Source organism: Perognathus longimembris, chromosome 13 (genome assembly GCF_023159225.1).
Source record: "Perognathus longimembris pacificus isolate PPM17 chromosome 13, ASM2315922v1, whole genome shotgun sequence".
Classification (NCBI taxonomy): domain Eukaryota; kingdom Metazoa; phylum Chordata; class Mammalia; order Rodentia; family Heteromyidae; genus Perognathus; species Perognathus longimembris.
Window position 1 is genome coordinate 5,881,419 of NC_063173.1, and position 9,884 is coordinate 5,891,302.

At 53.8% G+C, this 9,884-nt stretch overlaps 1 protein-coding gene across 1 annotated transcript; it reads right to left on the reverse strand.

Annotated features, from left to right (window-relative positions):
* Positions 1-7,714: 7,714 nt before the first annotated feature.
* On the reverse strand, positions 7,715-9,007 carry Fam181b (family with sequence similarity 181 member B). Its single transcript, XM_048361115.1, has one exon. The coding sequence runs from the start codon at positions 9,005-9,007 to the stop codon at positions 7,715-7,717; it is 1,293 nt and encodes a 430-aa protein (XP_048217072.1).
* Positions 9,008-9,884: the final 877 nt, after the last annotated feature.

The window sequence follows — 9,884 nt, forward strand, 5'->3', positions numbered from 1 at the left end:
TATTTTTTTTTTGACCCTTCTTGAATTATAAATGCATTGCTTTGGGCCATTTTTTCCCCTTGGATCTTCACATTGTCTTCCACGATGTGTGTGTGTGTGTGTGTGTGTGTGTGTGTGTGTGTGTGTGTGTGTGACCAAATTCCCCATTTTTAGTATAATCAGTATAATCAGTATAATTCAGTATAATCATATTGTATTAGAAGCTAGTGCTGTCATTTTCCCATGATGGTTTCTGTAAAGACCATTTCCAAATAAGGTCATCTTCTTTGGTTCTTCCATGTATCTTTTGGGGAACACAGTTCTGCCCAGACCACGTATCGTAGGTAACACATGAGAATAGATGGATTCCTCTCCCTAGGAAGGTAGCCACTTGTTTACTCCACCTCTCTTTTACTCTTCTCCCCTCGCCTACTTCTTCTGCCATCACATTCTATGGGAAAATAAATACGGTTTTTAAACGTGGAATGTAGATTTAGGAACATTACCTTTTGAAAGTGGGATGATTCCCACATCATTTAGCAATTAAACTCTCTAGTACTTTGTGACCTTCTTTGGTTAGTTCCTCTCTTTTTTCCTTTTTTGTTTCCTTTTTTTCTTGGCAATACTGGAGGTTGAACTCAAGGTCTTGTCCTTGCTAGGTAGGCATTCTACCAATTGCATCGTGACCACAGCCTCACTTTGCCTCGGTCATTTTTAAACAGGGTCTCAGGTTTCTGCTGTCCGGGACCATAACCCTCTTCTCTCCGTGCCTTGATTCCTGGTTCCCAGGTAGCTGGGCGTCACTTCCTGGTTTTCATGTAGCTAGAATGATAGGTGTGTGCTATGACATCCAGCTTTCTATTGGTTGGTTGGGATATGATCACACTTCACTTTTTCCACAGGCTGGCCTCAAACTAGAATCCTCCTAATCCCAGCTTCCTGAAAAGGATTACAGGGAAGAGCCACTAAGCCTGGCTCTTTGATAATTTTCTTATATAGTTTTCACACTCATATTAACAAAGAATAAAATATTTGACATAGGTATGTCTTCAGTGCCCACCTCAATTTTAAACTCACTGAAGCATGAGATTTTAATTATTACTTATCTAGCTAGCAGAGGAAAGTTCTGGTCACATTCTAGAGGCAAAGCAAATAATTAAAGCAACGACTGCTATCCTATCTTCCAGCCACCAAATTCCTGCTCCAAGCAAATTAACTCTGCTGTTGGGCTCTATTAAAAAATCTTACACACACACACACACACACACACACAGCTTCAGGAGGGAGGAGGACACAGAACTCACAGGAAAAGGGGTGAAAAAGTGCAGCAGTGGACCTCACTGATAAAAGTGAATGACACAACTCTCGGATGGAGACGGGAGGGAGGGACCGGGAGAGAGGGGGGGAACAGAAGACACTGTACTCATTCCCTAACTCCTGTACTTGTAATCTCTCTGTACATCGCCTCTATAATAACAATAAAGTAAATTCATTTTTAAAAATGTATGTGGTGGTTATCCTAGGCTGCGTAGTGAGGTTCTTTCTGGAAAAAAAGAAGAGAGGAAGGAAGGAAAGCTTTTTCTGCACAATAGATTCCCCAACAAATAATGACATACGGTTAATTGACTATTGGACACATTTGAGAGGAAGCTCACATGGGAGAATGAGCAGTTTCCTTCCCAAATATACAATGTACTAAAATCATCAATGATGCATTGCGATTGACAAATTCCAGAAGATGTTAGTTAGGAAGACACATTTTTACCTCCAATAAAAGAGGCAGAAGAATGACAACTATCTATCTGTCTGTCTGTGTGTGTATGTATTTATGTATTTGTTTATTTTCGTGATGCTGGAGATTGAACTCGGGGTCTCCTTCTTGCCGGGCAGGCAGTATACCGCTCGAGCCAGGTCTCCAACTCCTTTTCACGCTATTTTTGAGAAAGGCTTTTCTGGGCTGTGATCTTTCTACTTTTGCCTCCCTGTGTTGCTGGGGTAACGGGTTCACCACTGCCCCCAGCCGCTGCGCTCCCCACAGCAAGGATAATAGACACACGCGATCACGCCTCGCGATGGGTTGAGATGGAGTCTTCCCAAGATGACTCCGTACCACGATTCCACCAGTCTCTACCTCCTAAGGAGCTAGAATTACAAGTCGGAACCACCATGCCCATGTAATGTAATGAATGACTATAAGAAATGACCCTGGCTTTTGCCCTACCATAGAATATTCTAAAGTAAAGCTGCTTTATGGATGCTGGAAGTTCAAATAAGGAGGTCTTCCAGGGGGAAAGAAGCAGAACCATGCAGATGGAGTCAAAAAAAATCAAGAAAACTCAAGTCTGCAGACCCTGTGTCTGTCCTGGGGCTTCGGTGACTGGTGTTCTTGAGAAGTGAGCCTCAGAAAAGTAGTTTACTAAGGATGGAAGAATTTCTTGTTGTGTCGTGTGTGTGTGTGTGTGTGTGTGTGCGCGTGTGTGTGTGTGTGTCTTGAACTCAGGGCCTGGGCACTGTCCCTATGCTTTTTAAGCCACAGTGCCACTTCCAGTTTCTAGGGGTTCACTGGAGGTAAGAGTCTCAGGGCTTCATCCCTGGGGCTCTTGAGTAGTTAGGATTACAGCAGCGAGCCACCAGCGCTCAGCTCACTGTGGCTTTTCAGCGGTGAACGGAAGCTAAGTAGTCTCAAGGACTTGTGCGGGGGAAACGGCACAAGTTGACTTTGAACCTTGCTAGGCCCCCAGATCGCAGCCTTCTGGGAAGCTGGGATGATAGAGGGAAGCCATCAACAATGAGCTTGTGATGTGTTATTCCAAGTTAAAGTAGCAGTTAGGGTGAAAGGCTTATTCCGAAAGGCTCGACTCCAAAAAGCAGATAGGGAAGCACCTAGAGAGAAATACAATTGAGGACCGAGAGAGCTTACAGTCCTGTATCCCCCCTTGATACTTTTTATAAAGTCGCGGTAAAGGCTCAGTTCTAGAATGGAAGGAGAAGAGGCGGGACACAGATCCCAGCTGGAGAGCAGCACGGTCAGTGAGAAGATCGGGCAGCGAGGACGAGGAGAGGAGCTCCCGGCCGTGATCTGGGTCTGGTTAGAACCCATGGAGGAGGGCAGGGGCTTGACTGGAGAGGGGCAAAGTTTATGGCTTCCAGTTTATGGCTATGAAAACATATTCTAGGCACCAAGGACTGGCCATCTGAGAAAGGAACCATAAATATTTTTCCTATAAGCATAACAGTTATTATCATTAACAGTATAGTGTTTATTATTATCAATCCTAGCATCCTCAGCCTTTGCCACCATGCAATTAGGATATCGTATTTCTAGTTATAAAAAAAAAACACCTCATTGCATTTGAAACAACTCTTTTGTTCTTTAAAAAAAATTAGCTGTAATTAGCAAATAAAATACTGTTTGTGATACTTTAACCAACACACAGTGAAATGGCTTAATTAACAGCAAACATACGCTTTATCTTACACATCATTTATTTGTAGTGAGGGCACTTAAAATCTACTCTGAGTAAGCTAGAGATGGTGGCGCACCCCCGTAACTCCAGCTTCGTGAGAGGTGAAGACTGGAAGGATTGCAGTTCAAGGCCAGCTCAGGCAAGAAGTTAGCAAGACTGCATCGCAATCGACCATCAGGACGTGGTGGTTTCTGCCTGTCATCTCAGATGTGCTCAGTAGGTGGCCCGAGCCCAAATCCAAGCAAAAGGGGAGACCCTCGCTAGGGGCCGGGTAATCTAAGAACAGAAAGGGTTGGAGATGTGGCTGGAGTGCGTAGCAAGCACAGCCCTCAGTTTAAAAACCTAGTACTCTAAAAAATAATCTAATCTAAGGAATTTCAAGCACGCAGTATGCTGTCTCATTAACTATAGTCACTATTTATATAACAGCTCTCCCTCTCCCGGCCTTTGTATTTGTCCTGAGGCTTGAACTCGGGGCCTGGGCCCTGTCTCTGAGCTTCTTTTACTCAAAGCTAGTGTTCTACCACTTGGGCCACAGCACCACTTCCAGCTTTTTCTGAGTAAGAGTCTCGCAGATTTGGCTGCCCAGGCTGACTTCAAACCGTGATCCTCAGATCTCAGCCTCCTGGCTACAACAGATCTCTTGAAAGACGAATTTCTGTTTCTTCCCTGGTCAGCACGATGCCCCTGTTGGGTTGCAAGAGACCCTTACTCAAGGGCTGAAATGTTGGAAGCAGAGGGAAACATTGGGTTTCAAACCCCTTTCCAACAGCTTCCAAGAGAAAGAAAAGCCCCTTGGCCCTCACAATTAGTCATCAAAATCAGCTGGAGGACTGCTGATCCCAGTCTCAGAATTTCTAAGTGACTCAGGTGCAGGGTTGAGCCAAGGAATTTTTCATTCCTAACAATCCTGCAGAAAACCACTGACATCTAGAGCTTTAGACTTTCCTTCTGTAACTGAGGCCTAGCCTTCATTTCATCAGCGAGTTCACTGAAGCCCAGGGTGCAAGACAAGTCTTTAAACATATTGATCTTGTCAGACAAGGGATGAAAAATACTCACAGGTGAAAACATGATGCGGTAAAGGAAGCAATGATACATTCAGCCCTGAGCAGGGCACTACTGACTTTACCGGAGCAGAGAGGAGCTGTGGTCACACACAGCTGGGAGGAGTCAGACAGGACACGCAAGGGATCCACAGGGGCCCAGCACACATTCTCAGTGTCCCGGATGACCAGGTGGTCTGGAACCCTGGCTTGCCACACCCTGCCCTCACCCTCTCGGCCAGCACTAATGGACACCTCTCGCCAAGCCCCCGCAAGCTCTCAGGACACCTTGTTATCCAATTCGCCGACGGGAAAGCTACATTAAATGCGGCAGGTGACTGGTCCGTGGCTGGCAAGTTCGCAGAGGTGTGATGAATCCAAGAGAACTGACTTAGCTCCTCCCTGTTTTGGTTTTTACCAATAACACTGAGCGACGTAACGCCGAAACACAGACCTCTAAACATCCAAGGAGATAATAGATGACAGCGCTAAACACCCACCGCACATATATTTGTCCAGCATAGTGATTCTCAACTGGCAGTAATTCTGAAATTGGGGAGTGGGTGGCAATGGGGATATTCCAACTAGGAAGAAGCCAAGGATAATGTGAATTACTCTACAAGGCAGCCCCTGAGGTTTCAAAACCCTGCTGGTGGCAAAACGCAGGACACAGGAAACCACGTGCAAAATTTTAGCAGACCCTCTCAAGGGGAAAATTAAGAACCATTACAGTGGCAATAAAGCCTCAGAAATAGCTAGAGGGTTATTAATGTCTTTATACTATGAAATTCTATATGCTGGATATACTTATACTTTTAATGAGTGATATTTTTAAATAAAATGTTCTTAGCACCATGGAATTAATCTTTTTTTTTAAAAAACCACTTTGAAGAAAATTCAGACAGCAGGCTTCTAGAGTTGCAAAAGTTCTTTGCATCATTATCAAGCTTCATCACTGTATTTCCTGAGATGTTTCATGCAGAAGAAAGTGATTTCATGCTCACATTTAAGGGATGGGCGGGGTTGGGAGAGACTGGGGAGAAGAATGAAAGGGGTGGTGTTGTTCAAGATGCATCTTGAATTGAAAACCTGTTGTAAAACTACTTCAAGGTAATTTTCACATCCATTTGAAAACTACATAAAACAAAATAAAGTTGTGTCTATCATCACTTGACATGCTCTTGGCTTTTTTTTTTTTTTTTAGTATAAATTCCTTTCTGAGAGGGCTGGGAATATGGCCTAGTGGTAAAGTGCTCGCTTCATATACATGAAGCCCTGGGTTCGATTCCTCAGCACCACATATATATACATATAAAAGGCCAGAAGTGACGCTGTGGCTCAAGTGGCAGAGCGCTAGCCTTGAGCGGGAAGAAGCCAGGGACAGTGCTCAGGCCCTGAGTCCAAGGCGCAGGACTGGCAAATAAATAAATAAATAAATAAATAAATAAATAAATAAATAAATAAATAAATTCCTTTCTGAACGTATCACAGTCATTTATAGGTTTTTGCAAACATTGGATTTTTAGACAATGCTGTTTTGACAAGGTTGAGGACTTGACTTTCCAACATCTAGATATTCTGTCCTGCCGGCCTGGAGCGAGGGGCTCTCCTCTGCGACACAATCCGTAGACGTCTCCCTGCATCTTCCAAGTGCTGCTCTCGCCTCCCCGTTCACCTGCAGGCCTCCTCCTTTCCCTCCAGCTGTTCTCTTCCACCCCCTTCTGCCCAACTGTCTCCTTCCTCTGCCCTCCCCATCCCTGCCTTCCCCCAGTCCCACGTCCCCCAAACAGACCAATCTGAATGAACCCCTTGGGGATCCTTTCAGGTGACTCCCCTCACCCCAGTGTTCTCTGAGGAAGCTAAGGGTCCTTTGGCAACCTCACACCTCTCCCTGTCGTGATGAGAGGATTTGCTTCTAGGACACAAGGCCCACCGGGCGCTGCTGGCTCATTCCAGGAACCCTAGTTACTCAGGAGGCTGAGATCTAAGGACTGTGGTCGGAAGCCAGCCAGCTCCCGCAGGAAAAGTCCACGAAGCTCTTATCTCCAATTAACCACCAAAAAGCCAGAAACAGTGGCTCAGGTGTTACAGCGCTGGCTTTTAGTTAAGAAAAAAAAGGTCAGGGACAGTGCCTGGGCCTTGAGTTCAAGACCAAATAATTGGGCCAAGAAAGACACTGGGCTCCCCCATTCCTAGTTACCTCCAGGGGGCACTGCGGCTGCTTGGGAGCGTCCTGTGGGGTGTAGATTTCACTTGGAGCTACCCAGGGAGCTGGGAAGAAGTGAGGAGGGAGGGCACGTGGCTAGCCCTCCCCTCCCAGGAACTTGCATGCCAAAGAAGTTATCACCTGCGTCCGCGCCTCCTTCCCTCCTTCCCTCCTCCCAGGCGGTAGGGCGGTCGGTCAACCAGTAAGGGGAAAGATGAGAAATGAGCTACTGCAGGTTTGCCATCGTTTCCTCCTAAAGGCCAGGAGAGGCCGGGGAACCCAGGCCCGCGCACAGTGGAAAGGGGTGGCAGGAAGGGGCCGGGAAACGAGAAAGAAACAACAAACTTAACATGACAGGCAGGAGAATCCCAGCCCGGGCCCAGCGCGAAGGCAGGCGGCCGGGGCCCGCGGGGCAGGGCAGGGCAGGGCAGGGCGGGGCGGGGCGGCCGGGGGCCCCCCCGGAGCAGCTCCCCAGCCGCTAGGGAAGCCCATCAATAACCACATCGCTCCGTTCCTCGGTGGGTGGGTTTGTTTTTCAATAGAGACTTTAATTCAGGATGGGTGCATTGAGGGGAGGGGGCGGCCGCCGCTCCGCGGGGGGAACCGCGCTGCGCTCCGGGCCGTGCGCTCCGGGCCCCGGGGGCGGGGAGGGGGTGGCCGGCCGGCCGGCGCCACCGCGGGGCCCTCGGGCCAGGGCCGAGCTCGGTCCTTGTTTGTTTTTCTCCACCCCCCGTCGTGGGTTTCCTCGGGGCTCCTCCGATCCGACGCGATCCACGAGGAAGGGAACGACGGCTCGAACCCAGGGGACCGAACGCGTGGCGCCGCGATGCCAACCAGCGCCCCACTTTCCTCCCTGGTCCCCCCCTGAAGTTCCTTCCATTCGGAGAACCGGGGTGGTTTTGTTGTTAAATCCCCCTCCTCTCTCCTCCTCCTCCTCGATCTCCGGGTTTAGGGGAGCCCCCCGCGGTTCCGATGGGAGGCGCGGGCCCCCCAGCCCCCCCCCGCCCGCCCGGCAGTCAGTCCCGCGGCGCCCCTTCCTCCCCGGGCGCCCCTTCCCACAGCCCGTCCTGTCTCCAGAGGCCGGCGAAGGCCGTGCGGCCGTAGCCGGCGCCGCCGTAGTCGTAGGGCGCCGGCGGGGGCGCGGGCGGCAGGGCGCAGTCGGGGAAGAACGGGGCGAACGGGGCGGCGGCGGGGGGGCCGGGCGCGTCCTCCCGGGGGGCCGGGGCGCCGTCCGCGGGGTACAGGGCCCGCAAGGGCTCGGTCAAGGTCAGGCCGCCGCCGGGGCCGCCGCGGGGTGCGGCCAGGGGCGGCTTCTTGGTCGGGGGCCCGCTGGGGGCGCTCCAGGGATCGGGGTACAGCAGGTGGCCCACCAAGGCCGGCGGGGGGGGCTCGAAGAGGCCCGGCTCCAGCTCCGAGGGTCCCCGCAGGGCGGCGGCGAACACGTCGAGGGGCTCGGCGGCGGCGGCGGCGGCCAGCAGGACGCCCGGCTCCGCGCCCGGGCCGTAGTCGGCGCCCAGCAAGTCGAACAACTCCACGGCGTCGGGCGCGCCCGGCTCCAGGTCTCCCGCGCCCGCGCCCGCGCCCGCGCCGCCGCCCCCCGACGGGCCACCGTCCCGGCCGCCCCCCGCCGCCGCCGCCGCCCGGGACGGCTCGGTGAAGAAGGACGGCGGCAGGTTGCGAGCGCGCAGCGGGACCTTCCGGGCGCCGGGGACCGCGGGGCCCGCCGCGTCCCCCCCGCCCGCCCCGCCGCCGCCGCCGCGCGCCGCCCCCGGCCCAGCCTCGGGGAGGGCGGGCGCCCCGCCGGCGGGCTCGGGGCCCCCGGGGAGGTGGCGCAGCGAGTCGAAGAGCGCGGCCAGGCTGCGGCTCTGAAGGCTGGCGGCCGCCGCGGCCTGCGCCGCTTCCCGCCGGGGGGGCGCGGCGGCCTTGCCCGGGCCCGGGGCCGGGGCCGGGGCCGGGGCGGCGCCGGGCGGGGACGGCGGGCCCGCGCCCACGAGGCCGCCGCAGCGCTTGATCTGCTTCTGCAGGTACTTGCGGTGGTTCACCTTGCGCTTGGACTTGCCGGGCTTGTCCAGCGCCAGCTTGATGTTGCTGGACGCCGAGTCCATGAAGCTGAGCAGCTCGCGCGTGGCCTCGCGCACGTCTCCGCCCTCGGCGCCCGACAGCCGCGCGCCCGCCGCCGCCGCCGCCGCCGCCCCGCGCTCCTCGTCCGCGAAGCAGCCTCCGAAGGCGCCCCCGAGCCCGTCCTGGGGCGCCCCGAAGCCGAAGGGCACGAACGGGTGCGCGCTGAGCAGCGCCGCCTGCACCGCCATGGTCCGCTCCGTGCGCCCCCGGCGCGGCGCGCTCCGCCCCGGCTCCCCGGCTCCGCGGCTCCCCGGCTCCCCGGCTCCCCGGCTCCCCGGCTCCCGGCGCCCGGCGCGGCTCACCGCTCCCGAGGGCTCATTAGATCTTGGGAGCGAGGGGCGGAGGGGGGCGGCGCGGCGCCCGCCCCCGGGGCCGAGGGGAGGGGCTTGCTTCCCCGAGGGGGAGGGGTGGGGGAAGGGAGGGGGGCCGTCGCTCTTCGGTGCTTTCTCCAGGCCTAACTCCCTCCCCCCCTCCCTCCCTCCCTCCCTTCCTCCACCACCACCCCCCCCCCCCCCCGCCCGCCCTTCCATCCCGGTCTCCAGGAGCGCTCCTTTGGGCTAGCTTCAGCCTCCAGAGGCGAAACCCCAGCTCTGGAACAGGAACAGCCAGCAACTTCTTCTTCTTCTCCTTCTTCTTCTCCTTCTTCTTCTTCTTCTTCCTTCTACCTTCTTCTCCTTCTTCTTCTTCTGCCTTCTTCCTTCTTCTCCTTCTCCTTCTCCTTCTTCTTTCTTCTTCCCAGGACCTCATTCCACCCCCGGACACAGGAGCAGGAAACCAGCTTTGCTTCAAGCTCTAGCTGTGATGCGCAGAGTCTCAACGGCGGTTCCTTCCCCAAGACCCTTGGGTCCGGGGCTCCGTTTCTTAGCCTTGGGTGTTAGGAACTAGTGTATAGTCATCTTGACGCCAGCATCTGGACCATCTGTCATTCGAACAAAGACAGCACACACACACACACACACACACACACACACTAAAAAACCCACAGGGTGTGTGTGTGTGTGTGTGTGTGTGTGTGTGTGTAACTCTCAGCCCTTTGAGAAGAAAATTGGAGCCCTCTCTTACCCC

Bases quoted from the DNA above. Each gene is read 5' to 3' on its own strand.
- Fam181b (XM_048361115.1), bottom strand. From the start codon at position 9,007: ATGGCGGTGCAGGCGGCGCTGCTCAGCGCGCACCCGTTCGTGCCCTTC.